The following is a 25302-nucleotide window of genomic DNA, read 5'->3' on the forward strand; positions in this document are numbered from 1 at the left end:
GCTGGCCTCGAGGCCATCCTGCTCCTGTGGGGACTGGGTGGGACTGAATCCAGCAGGATTTCAAGGGAGGGCACACCCACCTGGGCTCCTTGATCTGTCCTGAGATGGGAGAGATGCCCCCATGCCAAAGGCAGAGCCCTGGGGAAGGGGTGGTTCCCATGCCCCACCTCTGTATGATCTGAGAGCTGAGAACTATTTTATTTACAACACTGGAAATAGCACACTGGCTGTGTCCTAAACAAAGGAAGGACTGGAAGTTGCCCCACAGGGCAGCAGTGGCCACCGAGACCCTCAGTGGGGGGGCGCCCTGATCTCTGGGGCTTCCAGCCACAGATTTTCCAGCCACAGTGCGTCACCTCCGTCAGAAGAGGCCTCTGCTCAGGGGCTGCAGCCTGGTCCCCATGTGCTTGTTCAGCTCCTGGAGAACCTGCTTCTCCTTCTGGTACATCTGAAAGAAAGGGGTGGAAATCAGCTCTGGACTGGCCCAGAGGCCTGGCCTCCCCTGGCCCTGGGGCTCTCTCCCTGAGGCCCACGGCCTCCCACACAGCCTGAGGCGGGCAGCCCCAGGACAGAGGAGCTCCTGGTGTGAGCCTTGGAGCCAGCAGGGGCAGGGGGGGGGGGGCCGGGGCTGAGCTGGTGGTCTTGGGTATGAAGAGGAGGGGAGGGCCTATCTCGGGGTTAGAAGAAGGGGTCAGACTGGGTGACTTGCTTCAAAGCCTGGGAGTGGGTGTATGAGGACAGCCCCTCCTGGGGGGAAGGGTGGGCTGGTGGGAAACCGCCCTGGAGCGTCCCTGAGATGCTGCTGGAGCAGAGGGCAGCAGAGCGGAGGAGGGGGATGAGTGGGCTAGAGCAGGGTTAGGGGTGGGGGACAGAGCCAGGGTGTGGCCAGCGTGGACGCAGGAGCCTCGGAAGGCTGGGGAAGCCAACTGTACCAGGACCATTTTGTTAATTTTCAAAAAACGTTTTTCTATGCAGTTCAGAGAGCCTGTTTGATTATGTACATAATTTGAGTTAATAAAACGCAATTATGGTTCTATACCAACACAGACCTTTATAAACTGAGTAAATACTGGTAGTCTTTGAGGAAACAAACCACCACATGATAGGTCTGGATCAGACACTCTAATGTCCTAAATCCTGTTTCCTACTGACAAATATCATCACAATAACTCAATGAAGAGTTTAACTTTAAGTCATTTTGGGATTTCATGAAATTCACAGCAGCATCTCTCCTCGGACTTTTCAATAGTGAATGAATAAAGGAGTTACGAGCACTTAGGGAGCCCAGTATTTAAAACAAACACCATCCCTTTTATAAAGTGGGCCCTATCAATTCCTCGTTTGGCTGCATTTCTCCATTTGGTTTTCACACTGGACAGCAGGGGGCAGGTCGCACAGCCTGGTTTCTGGAGCCTGGGCTGCAATGCGTGCCCCTGTGTGCCGCAGACAGGGCAGGGCTCCTACCTTCTGCCATTCGGCCTCCGTGCTGTGTGTGAAGCCCAGCAGGTGACAGAGCCCGTGGGTGGCAGTCACCTGTCAGAACAATTAAGAATTTGCCTCAGAGGGTGGTCAGGATCAAGCCATGAGCTGGGGTGGTGGTAGTAGCGGCGGTAGTGGAGGAGGAGAAGGAGGAAAAAGTCAGCGAGGGCAAGTGGATGCCCAGTGGGAGGTGAGGAAGCCTCCTCTGGGCCCAAGCAGGGCTGCGGGCAGGTGGTGAGGTCACAGGGGTGGGTCTGGTTAGCAGGAGTAGGTCAGGCCCCTGTAGTGGGGTGTGAAGATCAGGATCTCCTCTGGGGTGGGGGGAGCTGTGGAGACATGGAAAACCAGGGCAGGCAAAGGGGAGGTACCCAGCGTTGCCATGTAGGCGGGTGCCAGCTGGCAGGAGAGTGGGTTGGCCTGGCCCAGTGCCAGGGAACTGAGGATCCTAGGAGTGCAGGCTGGCTCTCCACTGTGGGTAAGAGACTTCTCAGAAGGTGTTGGGGAGTGGACAGTGTCCACAGGTGACCCTAGCCCAGAGCCCCCAGGGGCACACAGACGCTAGTCACGGAGATCCTGGAGTTGAGACCGGTGCTAAGCAGTGCTGTCTACGCTGCGGTTCTTAACCACTTGCAGGGAGAAAGCACACCCTCCTCAGCAACCCTGACGCCTGAGCACAGGGAGTCTCGCTGGAAAGTTCCACTTCAAGTCTCAAAAGCACTAGGATTCCCCAATACTTTAGGGTGCGGACAAAGGGAGACACCTCCATTGAATCCATGGGGACACTGAAACACGACTGAGTCGGACACTGCTTTTCAGAACACTTCCGCCATCCTGCCATCCTTCATGGCATCAGGGGAGGAGACAGATCTGAAGGTGCTGGAGGCCGGAATCCCACCTGCTTCTAGCAGTTCAGTAAGAAGCTCCTTCAGCCTGTCTGCGCTGCCTAAATGGCAGCCAGCTCATCTCCAGAGGCAAAGCTAATAATCAGGCCACTCCCGGGGCTCCCTCCTCCCAGCATGCTTCCTGTCCCCTCCCCTCACCCAACACTGCCTCGGGGGCACAGACCCATACCCCAGGCTCTCCTCTCTGAGGTGTGGTGAGAGGGCACGGCCCCTGCCTGCGGGTTTCCGCCAGGAACCCTTGTCCTACACTAGGATTATGGTGTGGATGTCCATGTCACCTCCACAACCTCCTCTCATGGCCTGGATGAAGGACATGGGCCTCTGCTTTGCCCATAAGGATTTGTCATTTCAGCATCCCACTTACAGTCAGGATGTCATAGTAATCTTCATCTTCCTTGCACTGCTGGAAGATAAACTCCACGCCCAGGAAAATGTCTCCTAAATTATAGTCATCTGGAAAGTCGGGCTGGGGGATTTCACCTGCTTTCAGATTCTGAAAATGAGGAAACACACTTGCAGAACATGACCTCAGAACACTAACTCGCCACAGGCCCACAGGTTTCTACCCTGAAAGACCCTGTGTTGCTACTTTCAAGGCAGACGAATCAGGACTGTGGCAGGGACACTACACACTGACTTAAGATGTTCCCACACTGTCAAAATAATTATTTCCATTTCTTTCATCCTTCCTAATGCACAACCACTCAGCTCCAAAACATCTATGGAGCTAAATCACCTCATTGATACAAGTTTACATTTCTGTTCTTCCCAGTTTTGATACTGATCACATGTTCCCACATAAAGACCAGTCCATTCAGCTGAGGGCTGTTCACACTAAGTCAGTCAAATATTTTTATTTCTTTTTATGGAAAATAAATGGACACTTTAATGTATTTTTATATTACACGTTGAACATTTAATTCGCTTTCCTTTTTCAATTTATTTCCTTAGGTGTGATCCTAGTGGATTAAACAGTTATCAAGACTTACTTCAGGTAAACTGCCAGACTGCTTTCCAAAAGGGCTGCCCCAATTTATGTGGCCACTAACAATGCAGGAAGTCTGGAATGAATCATTCACATAACATAGGTAATAACCTGATGCCTGTGTTAGTTGCTCAGTCGTGTCCAGCTCTTTTTGACCTCATGGACTGTAGCCTGCCAGGCTCCTCTGTCCATGGGATTCTCCAGGCAAGAATACTGGAGGGTTGCTGTACCTTCCCTCCTCCAGGGGATCTTCCCGACCCAGGGATGGAATCCTGGTCTCCTGCATAGCAGGCAGGATTTTTTTTACCGTTTGAGTCACAGGGAAATCCTCATAACCTGATAGACAGCACATATTTGTTTAAAATATTTGCCCAAGTCTGTCCTTTTATTTTCAGAGTTATTTAAAATTTTCAACCCGTACATATCCATTACTGAATCACACTTAAAACTGCAGAAGCGCTTTCTCTTTAATTCACTGTTACGAGGAGGGCGGGGATCACCCTCCCTCCTTCAGCAATAAGCTCTGATCAGTAGCGACGGTCACATCTTACTCTCTACTTCCGTGTGTATTTGAAATTTTCGGAGCAACACCGACAATCCTGTCTGTGGTGTAATTAACGGAATTCACAGCGGAAGGTAGGCCGGACGAGAACAGGAGGGCAGCCTTTACCTCGTGAAACGGGAAGGACAGCACGTCGGTCGGGGTGTCTTGCTCTCGGTAGATCCTGTTCATCTGCTGAATCTTCCGGTTGTCGACGCAGACAACCCCCAGGTCGAAGGCCCGCACGCCCAGGACCCCGCGCACCGCCTGCAGCCTCTGGCGCAGTAGCGCGCGCCGCAGGGGCACCGCCCGCTGCAGATTGCGCAGCGCCAGGCTCATCTCGACTTCGGGCCGACGAATCGTAAAGCCCGCGGAAGTTCTGTAGCAACGCACGCGCACGCACGGTGACGTCACCCCGTTCGGTGGAATTCGTTGAAAACTGTCATGGAACGTGCGCTTTACCGAGAGGAAGACGCAGCACGGGGGGGCTGGACAGACGGTGGAGTGCGACGCTCCGGACGGCCGGTGACACACACTAGAAAACGGGCGAGAGGGGAGGGCCCAGCGGTGTAAAGGTGCACGACAGGCCCAGCGCGCGCCGCCCCATTTTGGGGAAGAGGCGCTTACTGAGCAGAAGCGGGCGGACGGGGGTGTGGACGCCGCGCCCCGGAAGCCGCTCCGCCGCCGCCCGGCCGGAGAGCGGAAACCGCGCGCGGCCGGGCCCGGGCGGTGCTGGGCGGCGCGGGACCGACCGGAAGTGGGTCCGCAGTGTTTTGTGTTCGCGGGCCGCCGGCAGCACTGGCCTAGGCGGCCACGGGCCCTGCGTGCCTCTCTAGCCCGAAGGACGGTGGGCGGCCGTGTCCCTGAGCTAGACGGTGAGCACGGCGCGAGGCCCTGGAGGGCGGAGGCCGCCCTCTTCGCCGCCGCCGCGGCCGTGTTGCTAATCGAGCGGGGCTGGGGGAACACGGAGGGCGCGCGGCCAGGGGCGCGGGGATGGGACAGTGGCGGGTCCTGGGGGCGCAGGGAGGGGGAGGCACACGGCCGGCAGGACTCGGGGGGTGGGTGCGCGGCGGGCGCCGAGGCCCACCCATTGGTCCTCCCGAGATTTGGGTTGCGCTGCACCCGCGATCTGGCGGGCTGCCTGTCTTTCAAGAGCACTGTGTACTTCGAGCTAGATCCTGGGGGTAGTCGCCACTGTGTTAAAACGCAAATTATTTCCTTGTTTGGAAAAAGTATTTGGTGCCCTGGTTACTGGGAGAAAAAACTAGATGGGAGGAAACATTGAAAACACTAACTTTTTAGCAGTGTTACATTGTAATTCTCTGGCTGTGGAGATTGAAAGACGTCAGAAACTCCTGTCTTGGAAAGTGCAACTGGCATATACTTTCTTATTGCTATTTTAGGTTTTCCATAAATTTACCAATTCAGTAAGATGTTTTAATTTTTTTTTTTTTTAAGTCTTAAAGGATCATGCTTTAAACCCCCATAAGTGAAGTGAAGTCGCTCAGTCGTGTCCAGCTCCGGACTGTAGTGTACCAGGCTCCTCCCATGGGATTTTCCAGGGAAGAGTACTGGAGTGGGTTGCCATTTCCTTCTCGAGAGGATCTCCCTCACCCAGGGGTCGAACCCTGGTCTCCCACGTTGTAGGCAGACGCTTAACTGTCTGAGCCAAACCCCCATAACAAAGTAATTTATTTGTACCATCTTCTACTCTGCACTCCCTCCAATAAGGCAGGGTACCACCATTTGTCTCTCAGAAAATAAGAATTAGTCCTTTGCTTTGCCTGGCATGTGATTAAAAATTCAAATTTGGTGCCTTCCAGCACCACATAGTTGTGATTGTCTGAATTTTTGTTTTTCAGCTTATTGTGGAGATAGGGGGGAGCTCCCTAGTTGAACAGACCATTTGAGGAAGAGGACTACTTTTCTACACGTAGTATTTATTGCCTTCTAGTAACTGGCTCAGAAGATGAATCCAACTAATCCTTTCGGTGGGCAGCAGACTGGTGTTTTTCCAACATCTTCCAGTAGTTCCACAGGAACATTTCAAGCTAAGCCACAATTTCGGTTTGGTGAGCCCTCTCTTTTTGGACAAAGCAATACGTTATCTGGGAAAAGCTCAGGATTTTCACAGGTGTCCAGTTTTCCATCATCTTCTGGACAAAGTCATTCTTCAGTGCAAGCATTAGGATTCTCTCAAACCACAAATGTTGGACTCTTTTCTGGACTTGAACACAGTCCAGCCTTTGTGGCTGCCTCTGGGCCTTCGAGTTCACGTGTGCCTGGAAATCCTGGATTCAGTTTTAAGTCCCCCAACCTTGGAGCATTCCCAAGTACTTCTACTTTTGCCCCAGAAACTGGAGAAAAAGCAAGCTCTCTCTTTGGGAAAACAGAATTTGGCTTTAAACCTCTGGAAAATTCAGTGTTCAGACCAATATTGGGGGCTGAATGTGAGCCAGAGAAAACTAAGAGCCAAGTTACTTCTGGATTTTTTACATTTTCCAACCCAATCAGTAGTGGACCTGGGGGACTGGCCCCATTTCCTTTTTCTCAGGTGACAAGTAGTTCAGCCACCAATTCAAATTTTACCTTTTCAAAACCAGGCAACAATAATTCATCATCTGCCTTTACCCCTGCTTTGCCAAATCAGAATGTGGAGGAAGAGAAAAGAGGCCCCAAATCACTGTTTGGAACTTCTAGTAGTACCTTCACCGCCTTCCCCATGTCTTCAGGGTCCTTGGGTGAACCCTTCCCAGTTGGCAAAACAGGTGTCAGACAAGGATGTGAAGAAGCTGTTTCCCCAATGGAGCCACTTCCCAGCCTCATGAAAGGACTGAAAAGAAAGGAGGACCAGGATCGGTCCCCAAGGAGGCATGGTCACGATGCAGCTGAAGACTTGGACCCTCTGTCAAGGGGTGATCATCCTCCAGATAAACGACCTGTTCGGTTGAATCGACCCCGAGGAGGCACTTTGTTTGGGCGGACAATACAGGATGTCTTCAAAAGCAATAAAGAAGTGGGTCGTCTGGGCAGCAAGGAATCTAAAAAGGAAACTGGCTGTGTCGAGTCTGGGGAAAATGACCACTTGGTCATCCCAGGAGGCAGTCAGTCTGTCCCGGTGCCTTCCCGGCTTCCAGGTGTGAATAAAGAGGAAGAAACTGAAAACAGAGATAAAAAAGAAGGTACGTTCTAGAAAGTACAAAATACAGTCTATCCTGCTGGCAGGTTCTTGGTAAATTTCCCCGAGTGTTAGCTTAAATCTCCTAGTTAACCCCCTGCAAACATTAGGGATCCTAATATATAGGATCCTGGAGCAGGTCTCAACAGCCATAAAAATTTTCTTTGCTCTTTGCTAGTTGATGCCCTAGTAATTGGAAAACTTTGCATCTGATACATTTTTCTGACTTCACTGATCCCCTAGATTCTCTAAGAGGAACTCCTGGCCGTCAGAGTAAGAGGAGTGAGAGCACAGACAGTCTTGGGGGCTTGTCTCCTGCTGAAGTCACAGCGATCCAGTGCAAGAACATCCCTGACTATCTCAATAACAGAACCACGCTGGAGAACCACTTTGGCAAAATTGCTAAAGTGCAGCGCATATATACCAGGCGCAGCAAAAAGCTTGCAGTGGTGTATTTTTTTGATCATGTGAGTACTCCAACAATGTAGTTCATGTGCGTGAGAAAAAAAAATAGGCTTTAAAGTGGCAAAGGTAGAGTGAACTTTGTCACTTTAAAACTTAATTTTAAAAATCTATCAGTTACTTGTTAGAATTTAGAAAAGTACTCTAATGTCTTAATTTGGAGAAACTGGAATAGCACTATTTTTATCATAAATTAGATTTATTTGTGAAAAACTTGCGGTTCCAACTGAATGCAGTGTTCTAGAAATTTTAGGTGAGTGATTCCCATGAAGTCAGATTTTTCTGAAACACGTGGGAATGTCTTATAACCACACAGCATTTTTTCAAAATTGTTTTCTTGTTTTGTTTTTGACTTTATTTTATTTGCTGATAATACATGATCTGGAAAAGGCGATGGCACCCCACTCCAGTACTCTTGCCTGGAAAATCCCATGGACGGAGGAGCCTGGTGGGCTGCCAGGGGGTCTATGGGGTCACACAGAGTCGGACACGACTGAAGCGACTTAGCAGCAGCAGTACGTGATCACCATAAACATTCAGAACAGTACAGGAAAGGTAGAATCTTGTAATCCCATCTTCCAGAGAGCACCGCTGTTAATTGTGCCTATGCCTCGACTTTAATATGTGTTTAGGTACATACACGCATAACGTATTGGTTGTAGGGTATATGCTTACATGAGCTGCTCACAGTATGTAGCTTTATATCTTTTGTTATTTTCTTCTGAGTATTCTTGGGAAAATTATATTCTGTAGATATTTAGAAAGCATGTTTTCATTCTTTTTTAAATGATGGAGGTGTTACCTGTCAACATAGAGGAAAAACCCAGGAAGTCCTATGGCAGGAGACACAAAATCAGCCCTAGTTCTATCCTCTAAGATACCACCCATGAATATTTTGGATAACGTCTCTGTAAATATATAGTCACATTGTTTTTACAGAAATAACATTGCACTACATACCCTGTTTGGTAACCTCTTATGTGGTCATTTTTAGTAGCTTCTGAAATCAGCGAACAGTCTAGATTAGAATGAGGTCGTTAAGAGCTACATGACGTTCTATCCTATTTACCTACTTGGCCAACTTTCTGTTTGTGGACATTTCTGTGCATTTATTTTTGATTATATCCTTTGTTTAAGTTCCTGAGAGTAGAAGTTCTGTGCCCAGATATGCACAGTTTTAGGGCTTTTGCTGTTTATTCCTTTCTACTGATTTTTTTTTCAATTCAGCAGCATTAATTACACTCACAAATGTTGTACAACCATCACATTATCTAGTTCCAGAACTTTATAATCCTCCCAAACAGAAGCTCTGTAACCACTAAGCAATAACTCCTTATTCCTTCCTTCCTCCAGCCCTTGGTGACCTCACATCTACTTTCTAGCTCTATGAATTCATCTGTCCTAGGTATTTCATATAAGTGGAATCGTACGATATTTATCCTCTTGTGTCTGGCTTATTTCAGTTAGCATAATGTCTTCAGGGTTCATTCGTGTGGTTGTATTTCTTTCCTTTATTCCAGGTATGGTTGTCCCACCTTTCGTTTATCTGTCCCCCTGTCCACGGACCATTTGGGTCTTGTGAATAATGCTGCTGTGAAGCCAGCGCAGGTCTCTATTCAGGACCCTGCCTTCACTCCTGTTGGGTGTGTACTTGGGAGTGGAATTGACAGGTCATACAGCAGCCCTCATTTTTTTAAGATTATTTCTGTCTGTTGCAATGTCCTTTTCCTTCTAGCTGAAGCTTAAAAAATATTTGTATAGAAAATATATAAATTGTCATTGTAAGCAGTTCATTGATCTGTAGAAAGTTGAGGTCCACTCATCATCCCTTTCTCTCCAATTAGAGCCAGCACAATTATCTAGTGTGGTGTATGTTTTCCTAGACATTTGCATAGGTATATTTATAGATGTGCTAACATACAGTTGGTTTTGTGTATGTATGTTTTATGATAAATTGTACCCCGTGTGTGTCAGTCTACAGGTTTCCTTTGTGTTTAAGTGTTACTTGGCCATCTTTCCATTGTTCTTCAGAAAATCATATGGTGAGAATTATCAAACGCCAGTAGGGCCAAGTTTATGGATTCTGTCACAGTAGAGTCATTAATTTCGATAAGGAGAAGCGCAGATACATGCTATAAGACAGGTAAGGGAGATGAAGACCGTGGCTGCCATGGCCGGAGGCAGGCGATGTGGTCAGAACGCATAGCTGTAGAGGTGTAACTCTGTTGAACAGAATTCCACTAATGCACGTGCAGGCTTGATCTCGTTTCCTTGGTCTCCTGATGCCATCATTCTTTGTGTTGTGGACTGTTTTCCAGGCATCTGCAGCCCTGGCCAGGAAGAAAGGGAAAGATTTGCATAAAGATATGACCATCTTCTGGCACAAGAAAAAATTAAGTGAGTTTTCAGTTGTTCTCTGCACAGTCTCTCCTGCTTTGTGCAAGGCCTTGGAGTGCTGAGTGTGAGCCTGATCCCCAGTGTGGGGTGAAGTGGGGGTGGGGCTGTCTTACTTTCTTGGGCTCCTTCCTAACAACATACTGCCACAATTATAACTTTCCCAAGAGGAAGCCCCCAAGTTGAGTGACTTGTGGTGTCATTAACTCTGTCCCGACTTTTGCGTCCTCAGGTCCCAACAAGAAGCCCTTCTCCCTCAAGGAGAAGCAGCCAGGGGATGGGGAAGCTGGCCCGGGCACCGAGGACCCGCCCTTTCAGCACTCCCCGCTCGGCAAGCCTGGGGTGAGGACTGCGACTGGTGGCCTCCTGAGTAAAAGGTGTGGCTGGTCCTTCCAGATGCCACTGTTCTAATAGGGCAAGTGGGTTCTTGGGCTTCTCCTGTCACTGACCTCGAGGGACTTCGTAGCTGTCGTGAGATAGTGTGGAAGGGAAGCGGGTGATCGCTGACACCTGGATGGGGGCTGAGGGATGCGGAGAGGACCTGGGGGGCGGGGGCGGGGGCTGCCCTGGGCCCCCCTCTCCCTCAGCCTTGCGGCCCGCGCAGTTGCTGTCATGCCATCTGTGTGATGTATATGTGTACAGACAATCGCTTTTCTCCTTAAGATGTATAATTGGCTGCACACCATGTTCCTAATCGCCACTTGCAGCCATGGCTGTAACTGCACAGCCCTGTGCAGAGTCTCAGGCCCGATCTAGCACAGTGTGCACTTCAGAGACCTCCGAGTCTGTGTGTGGAACCTGCGTTCCCAAAGGCTCCTCCCTCCTTCCCCTTGGCTTGGAGACTCCTGTGTGGCCTCCGCTTCCCGTTTCACAGCAGGCCAGCTTCTGTTTAATCCTGCTTCCCATATTTTGGCCAGTGGATAGTTTTCCTCACATTTTGCAGTTAACAGTATAACTTGCTGATTTGCTTTTGTTTTTTTCCTCTTTTTACATCCTCTTTGACATTCAAATTCCCAGAATGTTGAAAACCAGCTAGAAAATGAGGAAGCTCACAGAATGCCCTGTTCTTTTCAGTACGTCCTTCTACTGAAGGGAAGCTGTGTTTGAAAACACGCAGGCCTGGTATTTCCTCACGGTGTTGGAGTGCTTTTATCTCACTCTTAGTTTCATGTCTCTGAGATAGAAATCTACAAGTAATTCATTTCAGGGTTTCCCTGATAGCTCAGTCAGTAAAGAATCCCACCTGCAATGCAGGAGACCCCAGTTTGATTCCTGATCAGGAAGATCTGCGGGAGAAGGGATAGGCTACCCATTCCAGTATTCTTGGGCTTTCCTTGTGGCTCAGCTGGTAAAGAATCCGTGTGTGATGAGGAAGACCTGGGTTCGATCCCTGGGTTAGGAAAATGCCCTGAAGAAGGGAAAGGCTACCCACTCCAGCATGCTGGCCTAGAGAATTCCATGGATTGTATAGTGGTTTAAAGAGGAGAACCTGTGAGTGATGTGAGCCTTCATGCTCATCACTGGTGGTGTTGCGGCCGCCTCCCCTCTGTGCCGGCTGCTGTCCAACTTTGGAGGAGCTGGGTGTCCAGGACAATAAAAGAAGTGTTTGGATGTGGAAAAAATCCAGACACCTGATGGATACACAGCTCTTAGCATGTGGTCTTTCTTCTAGTTCTCCTGTGAAGAAGCCAAGTCTTCTGAAGGCCCATCAGTTTGAGGAAGACCCTTTTGATGAGAGCTCCGAGGGCTCTGAGGGTCTCGGGCCGTGTGTGTCATCCCTCAGTCCCCTGATAGGTACCGTGGCTGAGACGTCTGAGGAGAAGTACCGCCTGCTTGACCAGAGGGACAGGGTCATGCGGCAAGGTAAGGGGCTGGGCTCGGCAGAGGCGGTCTTCTCGGGAGCCGTGAGGGAAGGGGTGACGCTGGTCTGGGGGGCTCCACTGCCGCTGGGCCGTGGGGCCTGCGCTCTGTGCCCGTGATCCCTGTTGCTTTCTGGTCTGCTGAGGCTGTGAGTGCAGACATGGACTCGGTGCGGTGTGTTTGTAATCTTATTTTTGGAAGAAAGCCAACACCATTGATACATGCAGGATTAAATAAAGGGCAATTTTTTAGACCTTGAGAAAGCACACATTAAAGATCAAAACTTTCCATTTAACAGAAATCACCACAAATAAAACTACAAAAGATGTCACAGGGGAAAAGTCTGTAACTCACGACAGACAAGGGGCGGATTCCCAGGTACAGAAAGTCCTGTAGAGCCAATAAGAAAAAGAACAACTCCAGTAGAAAAATGAGTAGGGTCTGAGAGGTTCGGAAAAGGAATTGTCAAGAGTTGACACTTGGGAATTCCCTCGTGGTCCAGTGATTAGGATTCAGCTTTGGCTTTGGATTATATCCCTGGTCAAGGAACTAAGATCCTGCAAGCTGCGCAGCATGGCCAAAAAGGAAAAAAAAGTTACCTCTTAAACATGTGGATGGAAAGTGGAAAGATCCAGCTGCTGTCTGCCCGTCACGTGGCAGCGAGAGATGGAGAGGTCTCATACCGCTCATCCCTGGGCAGGCTGCTCAGAGGAGCGAGTCGGCAGTGTCTCCAGGCCCAGGGGGACAATGCTCTTGACCCGGCATTCCACACCCAGGAGTGTGACTTACAGACTGCCCGACACGTGTGTCATGTTTACAAGGTTTTTTGTGATAACAAAGATTGGAAAGTGACTGTCCACACGGTGGGATTCTAAACAGCCTGAAAGGAGACTGGGGTTTCTTAATGGAAAAATGATCAATGTTTATTGTGAAGCGGAAGAAGCAAGGTGTGGGAAGTACAGAAAGGGGAGTGTGTGTGTCCATATACGTGTGAGTGTACTTGGCCTGTGTGTTAAAGTCATGGAGGTGAGGCAGGATCACTCACATAGCTAGCTGGTCACGAAGCAGGGAGCACGGTCGTGGGGTCCCGTCTGGGATGTTGTACCTTTGGAATGTTAAACCATGTGAATGGATTTAAAGCCTATTCAAAAATCAGATCTCCTGTTAACACTAAAAGCTATGTACAGTGACCAGAAATAAAACAGCACACGTGCTCTTCTTTGCAGAGTTTTTTTCAGAATTAAATTTTACCTGCAGGATTTTGTAGAAGCTGGAGAAGGCAATGGCACCCCACTCCTGATCTCTTGCCTGGAAAATCCCGTGGACAGAGGAGCCTGGAAGGCTGCAGTCCATGGGGTCGCTGAGGGTCGGACACGACTTTATGACTTCCCTTTCACTTTTCACTTTCATGCATTGGAGAAGGCAATGGCAACCCACTCCAGTGTTCTTGCCTGGAGAATCCCAGGGGCGGGGGAGCCTGGTGGGCTGCTGTCTATGGGGTCGCACAGAGTCGGACACGACTGAAGTGATTTAGGAGCAGCAGCAGTACAGGAATAAACACGTGTTTTCCTTAACACAGTAATAAAAGCTGCTACCATAGGTTATGTCATTGACATGTGATTTTTGTATTCCTAAAAGAATCATTAATAGATATTGGAATTTTTAAAAGTAAAATAAGATGTGAATGTTTTGAATTGTGAGGTTGTTGCATTTCACTTCATTTAATAGATACTTTGGTAACTGTGTAGTTCTGTGGGTAAGAGTCATCTATTCAGGTCAGGATCCAGCTGACTTCCATTAATGTGATTCCTGTTAAAAACATGATGAAATACTGAGAGTTCTGGAATACTGGCATATTTTGAATATTTCTTTTAAGAGGTCGATCCTTCGACCAAACATTGCAGCATGATTGTGTATCATTGTAGGAGCCATAAAGGCCCGCGTGTGGGCCCCTCCCCGCCACCACCTGCTATGCCCTGAAGATCTGTGACTGTTGGACACCCACCCGCAGAGAGGAGAAGGCCTGGAGGGTCTTCATGGGTCTTGATGGCTTGTCACTTGGTGTGATAGGCAGTGCTTTCCTTTTTCTGAGGCCCAGTAGTGTTTTTTAGATTTTTTTCCTTTGTAAAAGAAAGGAAAATAATTTTTATTTTTATTTCTCCTTTTGTCATTGTGAAAATGCACTTCTCTGGCTTCCCAGTAACTGTGGTACATTTTTACTTTTTACCTGATTCTGTTTAGCTCGGGTGAAAAGGACCGACCTGGACAAAGCAAGAACTTTTGTTGGGACGTGCCTGGATATGTGTCCTGAGAAGGAACGGTACATGCGGGAGACCCGGAGCCAGCTGAGTGTGTTTGAAGTGGTCCCAGGCACTGACCAGGTAGAGCCTCGCATCCCCGTGGGGTTGCTCTCCAGGCTGCTGTCCGTGTTTAATCACTGGGGCGGAGGGGGGTGTGCTGGGGAGGGAAGGCTGGTTTCATGATTTCTATACTATTTGATTTGGGGGTTGCTTTGCTAGAATGTGGTGGGGATATGCTATTAACAATCATGTTTATTCCATTATTTGTATCATGAGGTATGTATGAAGCAGTCTTATGTAAGGTGACTGGACCACGTGGTTCCCTAAGTTATGGAAATACATACAAATCTGTGTTTCACAAATTAAACAAACTTTCCCTTTCTTTTTGCTTTTCACAGTTTTATTCCTTTTTTATGTCTATGTTTTGTGTGTTGGAGGTTATGCTCTAGGTATTTTATATGAATCTTTTTCACTTAAAATTATGTCATGAGCATTTTCTTTTGTATAGTAAACTCTTTCTAAGCATTTAAAACTTTACATATAGGCACACCACTTGATTATGTAACTCTTTCAGAACTCCCTTTCTGCAATCATAGGCTGTTTCTGATTTTCCACTGTTACCAACTCTGTTGGCATGCTGTGTCAATGGTTCTAAGGTTTTCAGCTTCCTTCTCTCTGATAGATTCCAGGAATGAAGGGCTGTGCCAGAGGTGTGACTTTTCCTAAGGTTCCTGAACATGAGTAGATGCATGTCCCAAGTTGTTTCCCCAGAAGTCTGCACCATCTTACATTCATTTTCTCTCCGTTAATTTTCCTTCGGGTTTCTCCTTTACTGGCTGGGGGTTTTACGGCTGCCTTCACCTGTCAGCAAGGTGGCAGTTGTCAAGGCAGGTGCCCAGGGCGGGGACTTGTGGCTTTTCTGCTCCACCGTCAGCCGCAGGTCTCCAGCCTCTTCTTGCAGCTCTGGGCTCTGGAGGGCCTTCCCCAGACCCTGCTGCTACTCTTCCTGCCTCCTCACTGCCAGCTCCGTTTCTGGTCCGTGTAGACAATCTGGTATATGAGCATGGCTGAGACCTTTTAAAACCTTTATCAAGTCCTTCATCTGTCACACCCCAGCAGGTGCGTCTTCACTTAAATTTCTCTGCATTTTGATGTGGTAGCCTGTTCACTCCTTGTCGTGTTTGCCAAAAACAAGTTGCTTTATTTTGCCTTTTAATTTTAATTGTTACCTTCAAATAGAAATTTTGTGTTCTAAAATTGTATTCTGAAGTATTGACCTTACTTGCGTGTGTGTGTGTGTGTGTGTGGTCTTCCCCACTTTGGGGTACAGCAGTGGGGAGGCTGGCCTGGCATCTGCCCCCCAGCTGCTCGTCCCTACTCCCCACTCTCAGGTGGACCACGCGGCCGCTGTGAAGGAGTACAGCCGCTCCTCAGCCGACCAGGAGGAGCCCCTGCCACACGAGCTGCGTCCCTCGGGGGTGCTCAGGACCATGGACTATCTGGTGACCCAGATCATGGACCAGACGGAGGGTGGCCTGCGGGACTGGTACGACTTCCTGTGGAACCGCACGCGGGGCATACGGAAGGTATCAGCCACTTCCGACAGGGAAGCTAGAAAAACTAGAAAGCACACATGAAGTCGAGTGAAAATGAGAGTTCTTGTCATTTTACTCAGTTACATTTCATCTGTAACAAAAAAAAATACACTGTTCCTTTAAAATCATTACGAAGTCCTGTTAAAATGTGCTTCATGCTTGTTTCAAATTGAAGTCTGAGAAATTCAGATAATCATGATTTTTCTAGTAGTTGATTCTTACGTTTGGATGTGTTGAGACCTGTGTGTACGTAAGATGCGTGCATGCACACGTGTGTGACGCGTGTGTAATTATTCCACCTCACTTGTGTCCAGGACATCACGCAGCAGCACTTGTGTGACCCGCTGACGGTGTCTCTGATTGAGAAGTGCACCCGGTTTCACATCCACTGTGCTCACTTCATGTGTGAAGAGCCCATGTCCTCATTTGATGCCAAGATCAACAATGAGAACATGACCAAGTGCCTCCAGAGTCTGAAGGAGATGTACCAGGACCTGAGGAACAAGGGCGTGTTCTGCGCCAGTGAGGCGGAGTTCCAAGGCTACAACGTCCTGCTCAATCTCAACAAGGGGGACATCCTAAGGTGAGCTTTCCAACTCGGAAGTCAGCCTAAGCCGTAGGGAAAGGCAGGCTGTAACCAGGAAGAGAGCTTTCAGGATTGGTGGCGGCGGTACTGAGGACGCACTAGTGTCGGTGTTAGTGAGAAAGCTGGGCTCAGCGTGCGGCCCCTGGAGCTGAGCTACCGAGGGAGAGGCTGGGGCTGCCCACGAGCACCTGAGCATCCTGAGTGGGCCCCAGATACTTCCTGAGGACCAGTTCTCGTCAGCTAGAGAGGATGCACTCAGCGAGTGGGTCCCTTATCAGAGTAGTACACACGTGCACTCAAACCTCTTCAAAGATCTTAGCTGCAGGAGAGGGAAAAATGGTGTGAAACAGAAGTGCTAAGGGTGGGATATCAAGAAAGAATTTTAAACCTTGCACACCTGTAGACATGAAATGATACATCTGTAGACATTTCTGTGAAGAATACCAGAGTCCCCAGGCCCTCCATTCCTGTCGTTGGTAAACTGGATTTCCTTAAGTTGAAACTTGTTTTCAGCCTAGTGTTTTCCCTGAGAACCTGGTTACAGAATATCTTAAGTGTGTGATTGATTTTAAGTTTTAAAATTAAGCCTTAGGGATAAACTAGTCAGGGAAAATGGCTGTGTAGTCTTTTCATATATGATAAGCAGTTGTTTCCTGTCTTGAATAATTCAGTCTAATCAGTATTTTTCCCCCTGCCCTTGCTGCACAGCTTATAGAATTGTAGTTCCTTGAACAGAGATTGAATCCAGGTCCTCAACAGTGAAATCGTAGAGTCCTAACCATTGGACTGCCAGGAAATTCCCCAAATCAGTTTATTTCTAAACAAAACAAAGTTAAACTTTGTTTCTTAAGCGTTGTCATCAAACACTGGTAGCTGGCAGTCAGTTGGCATTAAAATAACTCTTTGATTTGATAATCAGTTCTTAGGTTATTACTCAAGTCTGTTTATTCATCATCTTTTGAAAGAATACCTTTGTTGCCAGTCCAGCCCGAGTCAGGGTGGCCTTGACGCAGGTGAGCCGTGCACACACGGGCACTGTGATCACCAAGGCCTTCTACTTCAGTATAGTGGAGACCTTATTTTATTGTCAGCTCTGTTTTTGTGGAAATTTTGTCTCATGGAAGATCACGTTCTAACCACTTCTATCTCCTCTGATTAACAGAGAAGTGCAGCAGTTCCACCCTGCCGTTAGAAACTCCCCTGAGGTGAAATTTGCTGTTCAGGCCTTTGCTGCATTGAACAGTAATAACTTTGTGCGATTTTTTAAACTGGTCCAATCAGCCTCTTATCTGAACGCTTGTCTTCTGCATTGTTACTTTAATCAGGTGAGTACTGTCACTGTCCTGGAAGGAAAAGGCCATGCACTGGGAAACACTCTTCTGGTTCAGATGAGGGAGGTCTCTTCAGAACGCTCTCGCTTGAGTTCAGCACTAGCATTTTCCGTGGGAACAAAGAAGCCGGAAAGCAAACTGCATGCACAGACCTCTAAGCTAGAGCTTAACAAGTGTTGTCTGTCTTCAGTTTTGGAGTGAGCCTGATGATGCTAAATTCATTTCAGTAAATATCTGAAGTGCCTGCTCTTTGTTGCACTGGGGTTACAAAGACTGGGCAAGACCAGTCTCTTACCTTCGGCTTTGTGTGGAGTGTCATCCTGATCTCAGACTCCCACAGTCAGGTCTAACGCCCCTGAAGCACCTGGGGAAGATAAGAAAGCAGTGGCCCTGCCACCTCACAGCAGTCCCTGCACCCCCAGGGTCCTCGCCAGGAGCCCCCTGTGCTGGTGGGGTAGGGAGGAGGCTGCACCAGGCTTCTTGGGAACCTGCCTGGCCCGTTTTGTGACTCCAGCTCATTTTTCTTCTTTGGTCACAAGTCCTCCTATAAACAGTGACTAAACCCACCATCACATCCCAGGCAAAGAATCTGCAAGCTTGCTCATTGTCAGATCTGACAGTTTCCAAGAGAGCAGAAATTCTGGAACAAATGAAAGGATTTCTAACAAAGTGCACTTGGGAAAGTCCGTGCAGTTGATAAATACAACTGATAGTATTTTTACAATGACTATTTAATGTTACGAGAATGTTGACCATTTGCATCCATTTTAGTAATTTTAAACTAAGAAATCTAAGCATTTTTTCTTTAGAAAAACAAAGTGTTTCACCAGCAGCAGCCACAGGGTCCTGTCTTCCCCACCTACAGCGGTGCCTTCCTGCCCTGCAGCCACAGCACGCTCCTGCCTCAGGGCCTTGGCGGCTGCTGTCCTCACTGAACCACTCAGAGCTCCCCTCCTCCAGATCCTTCTCGGCAGGGCCCGCCCTCGACGCCCCGCCCGCCCGCGTTCCCTGTGCGCCTCCTCTGCTGTCCTTCCTGTCCCGCTTTCACTGTTGAATGCACTCTGCATTTTGTACACACATATTGTTCAGTGTCGGTCTGTCCTGCCACGTCAGCTCTGTGAGGACAGGGGTCTTGTCTGTTCATTGCTGGACCCTGGCTTGGACAATGCCAGCCTTGAAGGAACACTGTCAACCGGGGTTGGGTTGGTTAAAGGACACGGAAGAGGAGGGAGAGGGTTACCAGAGCCCTGGGACCAAGCTGACCTGGCAGTCTCTTCGTATTTCCCTCTGCGTTTGTAAAGTGCTCAGTGTGACGCTGTGAAACGACTTTTACTCAGTTTCATGTCACACACTTTCCTTGGCATTCCACCATCTCCGTGGTGAGTTTTACTAGCTACACAGCTTTCTGTTGAGTGGAGGATGCACCTGCTGGTGCGTGGTTTGTTTTTTAGTTTTTCTAATAAATAAAGTCTTCATGGCCCAACCAGTTCTATGTGTGAAGCTGTTTGCTTTGCATCATCTCTGGGCATCTTCCAATGAGCAGACAGCCTACTGAGCACTAAGCTGAGTCCAGGGTACTTTCCAGAGGGACTGAGAGTCCCTTGGACTGCAAGGAGATCCAACCAGTCCATCCTAAAGGAGACCAGTCCTGAATATTCATTGGAAGGACTGATGCTGAAGCTGAAACGCCAGTACTTTGGCCACCTGATGTGAAGAGCTGACTCATTTGAAAAGACCCTGATGCTGGGAAAGATTGGGGGCAGGAGGAGAAGGGGGCGACAGAGGATGAGGTGGTTGGATGGCATCACTGACTCAATGGACATGAGATTGGGTGAACTCTGGGAGCTGGTGATGGACAGGGAGGCCTGGCTTGCTGCGGTTCATGGGGTCCTAAAGAGTCGGACACAACTGAGCGACTGAACTGACCTGAACTGGGTGCTCTGTGACCCTGGGCGCCTGACCTGCTGTGACTCAGTGACTTGGCTTCTCGTTTCAGATCCGCAAGGACGCGCTCCGAGCGCTCAATGTGGCGTATACGGCAAGCACACAGCGCTCCACCATCTTCCCCCTGGATGGTGTGGTGCGCATGCTGCTGTTCAGAGACGGCGAGGAGGCCACAGACTTCCTCAACTGCCACGGCCTCACGGTCTCCGACGGGTAAGCACCGAGGCAGAGGCGTGGGGCTGCTCTCCTTTTTTCCCTTTTAGTACTGGGAAGGCCTGGAAGTGCCTGTGCCTCACCAGGCCATAGAGAAGGCACAGTCCATGGGCTGCCTCCCTGGGGTGCAGGCACTAGGGCAAGGCCTGGAACAGCTGGCAGGGTAAGGTTCAGACCCACCTCTTCCTGACTTTTCACAAGTAACAAGAACCTGATGGTCGAGGTTGAGGTTGGGGCCTCCTTGTTCTGTCCCTGAAGATGGCCTCTCCGACTGGCCAGGGTGTCTCCTCTGCTGCAGTCAGAGATTTGAGAACGCGGTGGAACTTGAGGACCCTCTTCTAGAACATGGCTCACAGCCTGTTGTGTCTGGATCTGGGATTTTCTTGACCCCATCTCCTCTGACTTCTCATCACAGGCCACATCTGCTGCCTTGCAGACCTGCCCTTAGGGGATGAGCTGGGCGCTTGTAGTCAGGTGTCACTCTACCTGGGGATCCAGGTGACTCCCGCATCACATGGAGATGCTGGCGGTGGTGGGTGCTGTGAGCTGGACTTCTGCCGCCTCCCCCATTTCCATGAGACTGGCAGGCAGTATGGAGACTGCAGGGGTCTGCAGAGGTGAGGGCGGCCTCTTGCCTGTGTGATGCCTCTCCATGGGTTCTTTGTGGTCTGATAGCTGTGTCGAGCTGAACCGATCCTCGTTCCTGGAACCCGAGGGCTTGTCCAAGGCCAGGAAGTCGGTGTTCATCACCAGGAAGCTAACGGTGTCGGTTGGGGAGGTTGTGAATGGAGGGCCGTTGCCCCCCATACGCCGTCACACCCCCGTGTGCAGCTTCAATGCCCAGAACAAGTACATCGGGGATAGCCTGGCTGCAGAGCCGCCTTTGGGCGTGCAGAGACCTGGCTTGGACGTGGCAGGTGAGTGAAGCCATGGTCTCGGGAGGGCACCTCACCCTGGGGCCGGGCAGACACCAGCGTGGTGCTGCCTGAACAGCTTCCTGGCCCCACAGGCACTGGGTTCCTGCTGGTAAAGTACTCCTGGCACCCGATCATGGTTCAGGAGGCACCCCATGGTGGTCTGCTCAGGAGGGTAGCCTGGTCCTATCCCTGATGCCCACCTTCACCGGTTCCTCCAGGTGTGGGGAGAGGAGAGGAGTGTGGTGCAGAGGCGGCCAAGCCCCTGCCGGCTCTCCTCCTGCAGCCTCTGCCTGTGTCGGCTTCTCCACCACATCACTCGGTGCTGCCCCCGAGCATGGCGCCCAGCCTCTTGCAGCCCCCGGTGCAGCCCCCCATGCAGTCGGAGCTCCTCCCACCGAAGCCTGTGCCTGTTTACTCAGATGCGGTAAGGCATCCTCCCACTGTTGCGGGCAAACATCCAGCTGTGTGTGATGTCCAGTCTGACCGTGTCTGTGTTCCTGGGGTCAGTGTGCCCCTGATGGATGGCCCCAGGTCTGAGTACTCCACACAGGTTATGAGATTTTATCTTGCCACCACGTTGCTTGGGGGCCACTGGGCACTGGGCACCACCCTCCCTGGGGAACAAGGAGGCCTGAGGGGTAGCGAGGAAGGACCACAGCAGCTGAAGCTGTGTCGGCACAGGGGGCAGCACTGGGGCCGTCTGAACAGCTGTCGACCAGCAGGAAGCAGGCTTGTCCTCTCATGTCCAGAAGGCTCCTGTTTATCAGCAGGAAACCTCACCAGGTGCACAGGACCAGGCCTTGTGTGAGGGTCATTTAGACACCTTCAAAGAGCTTCCAGTGATGAGGTCTTGCAGGAATTTCGGACCCAGGTGGGACGTCCTGTGATGTCTCTGTGGCTTATGGAACATCTCCAGTACCTTCGGCTGTAGAGGTGGATTGCTCGGGGATAAGCTGGGTGTGGATGAGGCAGTGTTGCTTTGGCCAGCACTCCTGACCCTTCTGCCCTCCCCTTAGGACCTGGCCCAAGTGGTGGATGAGCTCATCCAGGAGGTTCTTCAGAGTGACTTTGAGGAAGTTGGTGCCGCAGGGGCAGCCTTTGCAACCACAGCCCTGGGGTAAGTGCGGTGCGTCTCCTGTTCTGAGGCTGTCTGCACTCGGGGCCGCCTGCTGTCCCTCCAGACGCTTCCTCTCAACAAGTGAGCACAGCCACCCCTTTGTGCAGGCTCAAGCGTTGGTCCTGCTCCCTAGGCGGGTGTGCCTCTCACGTTCCTGACCGGTGTGTGTGGTTTGCAGGTGGTTTCTCTGTGTGTGTGAGTTTTGAGCAGCATTAGGTTTATTAAAGTTGTAAATTAGAAACCTGTTTTTTAAGTTTTAAGCTTGATTAAAAATCTAATAGTAAAAAATCTAGTAGTAGTTCATTCTCTGTTAAAAAATAAAAACACTTGATTTTAGATTAAGTCTCAGTTTATAAGTTTAGCAGATTAAATTCCCTTAAACATTTGTTACCATTTGCATTATATACCATGATAAAATTTCCTTAGACATTTCAGACTACATTTACAAATTTTATAAGTCTGATTTTGTGTAATACTTTAAGAATCTAGTCTTGATAAATTTAATAATCAAAATTTTTCTAAACTCCTAAGCAGCTTTTGTAGTTAATAGTTAATTAAAATCTGATTAATTAGTAAGTTAGGCTGTCTTAAAGATTTCAAACTTCTTTTAAAAATTCTAGTACGTATAAAGCAACATACTGATAAGAAAGAATATTATTTCATCTGTATAAATGTAGGTTACATAAAAGGATTTGTTCATTTTTTTAATATACCAGAATTAGATACATACTTTCTATTTGACGGAGTTAAAAATAAATATGATTTCCATGGGCTTAATTTTTTATTGTGGTAAATATACATAACAATTTACCATTTTAATCATTTTTGCATTCCCACCAGTAGTGCATGAGGGTTCCAGTTTCTCTGCATCCTTTCAAGCCATGCTATCCTTTTGTTTTTTTTAAAGTAATAACCATTGTAATGTGTGAAGTAGTGACTCGTGGTTTTGATTTAGATTTCTCTAATAACTAATCATATTGAGCATCTTTTCATGTAATTATTGGCCATTTGTGTGTCTTCTTTGTAGAAATGTGTACTTAAGTCTTTTGCTCATTTTTGAATTGTTGTTGAGTTATAGGAATTCTTTCATATTCTGGATATTAATCATTATTTAGTATTTGATTTGCAAATATTTTCCCCCAATCTATGGATTGTCTTTTTACTGTTTTGCGTGTGCATCCTCTGATGTGCAGAAATTTTTTAATTTCTATATAGTTCAGTTTATTTTTTCCTTTTGTTGCCTGTGCTTTTGTTATCATATTCAAGAAATCACTGTCAAATCCTGTGTTGTGACGATTTTGCCCTATGTTTTCTTCTAAGAGTTTTATAATTTTAGCTCTTAAGTTTGTTTTTGATCCATTTTATTTTTATATATTGTGTAAGATAAGGATCCAACATTGTTCTTTTGTATGTGGGTATCCAGTTTTCCTAACACTACTGTTGAAAAGAATGTACTTTCCTCTTTGAATGGTCTTGCTATCCCTGTTGAAAATCAGTTGACCATATATGTGAGGATTTCTTTCTGGGCTCTACATTCCATTGGTCTGAATGTCTGCTTTTATGATACCATACTGCTTTTATTTGATTACTATAACTTTGTTGTAAGTTGTTATAAGTTTTGAAATCACAAAATGTGAGTCCTTCAGCTTTGTTTCTCTTTTTCAAGACTGTTTCCCTATTTGCAGACCCTTTAAATTTCATAAGAATTTTAGGATGGGTTTTTCTATTTCTGCAAAAAGTTATATTGGGATTTTGTTGGTGATTACAGTGAATCTATAGATTGCTTTGGGTGGTATTAACATCTTAACATGGAGAAGGCGATGGCACCCCACTCCAGTACTCTTGCCTGGAAAATCCCATGGGTGGAGGAGCCTGGTAGGCTGCAGTCCATGGGGTCACTAAGAGTCGGACACGACTGAGCGACTTCACTTGACTCCCAGGGACTGGGGAGCCTGGTGGGCTGCCGTCTATGGGGTTGCACAGAGTCGGACACGACTGAAGTGCCTTAGCAGCAGCGGCAACGTCTTAACAATATTAAGTCTTCCAGTCTGTGAACATGGATGTCTTTCCATTTGTTTATGTCTTCCTTAGAATAAGGCTAAAAAAATTGCTCAGGGGACTTCCACAGTGGTCCAGTGGTTAAGACTCTGTACTTCCACTGCAGGGGGTATGGGTTTGATCCCTGGTCAGGGAACTAAGCTCCTACATGCCATACGGCATGGCCAAAAAATAAATTTAAAAATTAAAAAAAACTATCACTCAAATTTCTTTTTGTTTTAATATCATTTTTATAGTCTAAAATAAATATAAAATAAACAGCAAGTAGTAAGTCATTAGCAAAAAACATAAAGCAAGAAATGCACAAAAAATGATTTATAACAACTACATTTAAGAATATTCCAATATTGAACTGCAAATTTCAATAATGCAAAACTGCAGTTACTTTTGCATCAGCTTAATGGAAACCAAGTAGATACTTTTTTCCTTGCCAGTGTTAGAAGTCTAGTAATATGGTTTGTGTGGCTTGTATTATTTATTTAGAACAGTCTCCACTTTGCTCTGTCTAGTGTTTCCAATGCTGCTATGGAGGAGCTGTTAACAGCGACAACCACAGGCATTCTGAGGCACATTGCAACTGAAGAAGTCACCCAGGAAAGGGAGCGGAAGGAAGAAGAGAGGCGGCGGGCAGAAGAGGAGAGGTGAGTTTCATCCCTGCTGTGCATGGGGCAGCGAGGCTGCAGGAGAGAGCCTTCCGCAGCCTCGGATTCTCTTGCTTTTGCCCGCTGCACTAGTTGGACTCACAGCTCACCCCGCACCTTCGTACACTGTGGCCCAGGGCATGGGTGATGGTCAGGGAAATGGGAGTAGGGGTGGCTGTGTGACCTACTGAGACCAGAAGGGTCAGGTCTGCCGACTCAGCATAACTCAGATCCCCTCTTGCAAGGTCACAGAGTGTGGTAACTCTTATTTCTTGTGCTCTTTCACTTTTTCCTTTAGGTTGAAACAAGAGAGAGAATCGGTGTTAACTCAGCTGAGCCAGGACCTGGCCGCAGAGCTGACAGAAGTTGTGGTGACAGAATGTGTGAGAGAAACCTGCTCCCAGGAGTTGAAGTAAGTGACACTCTGGTGTCCTGCAGTGTAAGGCGCGTGATTGGCAGGAGGGGGTTAGCTCAGGCTGGCTGGCTTTCATCTGCACCTGGAGTGTATCTGCTGGTTGACTAGACACTCACAGGCCCTCCCGGTGTGTGTGTCTGTTACTGCCAGGGAGGCCCTCACTACTCTCATCTTCCTGTAGACCCTGCCCTGGGCTTGGGGATGTGATGTGTCTGTTAGTGAAAGAATTTGCTGATAGTCTTCTCTACACTGTTCATTTTTCTTAAGTAGAAGATCCTTTCCCTTGTTTCACATGTCAAAAGATTCCTTTGCGTTATCTCACTTAAGAACTTCAATGCCAAGCTTCAGGAAAGAGGTTTGATTGTGCTGGGAAATCTGTCCTTG

General features: G+C 48.3%; 2 protein-coding genes across 6 annotated transcripts in view; one reads left to right on the forward strand and one right to left on the reverse strand.

Annotated features, from left to right (window-relative positions):
• Nucleotides 1–179: 179 nt before the first annotated feature.
• YBEY (ybeY metallopeptidase (putative)) lies at nt 180–4777 on the reverse strand. Its single transcript, XM_010834863.1, has 4 exons — nt 4037–4777; nt 2746–2874; nt 1465–1533; nt 180–448 (listed from the first exon to the last, which is right to left on the reverse strand). Exons 1-4 carry the CDS (start codon nt 4244–4246, stop codon nt 362–364), a joined length of 495 nt encoding a protein of 164 aa, XP_010833165.1. The 5' UTR covers nt 4247–4777; the 3' UTR covers nt 180–361.
• MCM3AP (minichromosome maintenance complex component 3 associated protein) overlaps nt 3597–25302 on the forward strand; it is a 43607-nt gene continuing 21901 nt past the window's right edge. For 2 of the 5 annotated variants that reach the window (XM_010834858.1, XM_010834862.1), the window contains exons 1-16: nt 4688–4782; nt 5770–7089; nt 7329–7552; nt 9866–9944; nt 10174–10318; nt 11614–11804; nt 14043–14182; nt 15493–15687; nt 16011–16279; nt 17445–17607; nt 19610–19770; nt 20446–20687; nt 20906–21111; nt 21704–21804; nt 24372–24503; nt 24802–24915. In XM_010834858.1, the coding sequence (XP_010833160.1) occupies nt 5877–7089; nt 7329–7552; nt 9866–9944; nt 10174–10318; nt 11614–11804; nt 14043–14182; nt 15493–15687; nt 16011–16279; nt 17445–17607; nt 19610–19770; nt 20446–20687; nt 20906–21111; nt 21704–21804; nt 24372–24503; nt 24802–24915 (3575 nt within the window). In that variant the 5' untranslated portion in view covers nt 4688–4782; nt 5770–5876. Of the gene's footprint in view, nt 4003–4343; nt 4483–4687; nt 4783–5769; nt 7090–7328; nt 7553–9865; nt 9945–10173; nt 10319–11613; nt 11805–14042; nt 14183–15492; nt 15688–16010; nt 16280–17444; nt 17608–19609; nt 19771–20445; nt 20688–20905; nt 21112–21703; nt 21805–24371; nt 24504–24801; nt 24916–25302 lie in introns of those variants that run through there. The other 3 variants (XM_010834860.1, XM_010834859.1, XM_010834861.1) reach the window with 3 other exon arrangements.

The sequence above is a fragment of the Bison bison genome, unplaced genomic scaffold (genome assembly GCF_000754665.1).
Source record: "Bison bison bison isolate TAMUID 2011002044 unplaced genomic scaffold, Bison_UMD1.0 scf7180017864037, whole genome shotgun sequence".
Taxonomy (NCBI): domain Eukaryota; kingdom Metazoa; phylum Chordata; class Mammalia; order Artiodactyla; family Bovidae; genus Bison; species Bison bison.

What these genes read in the sequence shown, in the direction of transcription:
- YBEY (XM_010834863.1), bottom strand. Translation starts at nt 4,246, where the DNA reads ATGAGCCTGGCGCTGCGCAATCTGCAGCGGGCGGTGCCCCTGCGGCGC. An exon ending in TGTCCTTCCCGTTTCACGAG is followed by an intron (nt 2,875 to 4,036) that starts GTAAAGGCTGCC and finishes CCTCATTTTCAG; the next exon opens with AATCTGAAAGCAGGTGAAAT. An exon ending in ATTACTATGACATCCTGACT is followed by an intron (nt 1,534 to 2,745) that starts GTAAGTGGGATG and finishes TTGTTCTGACAG; the next exon opens with GTGACTGCCACCCACGGGCT.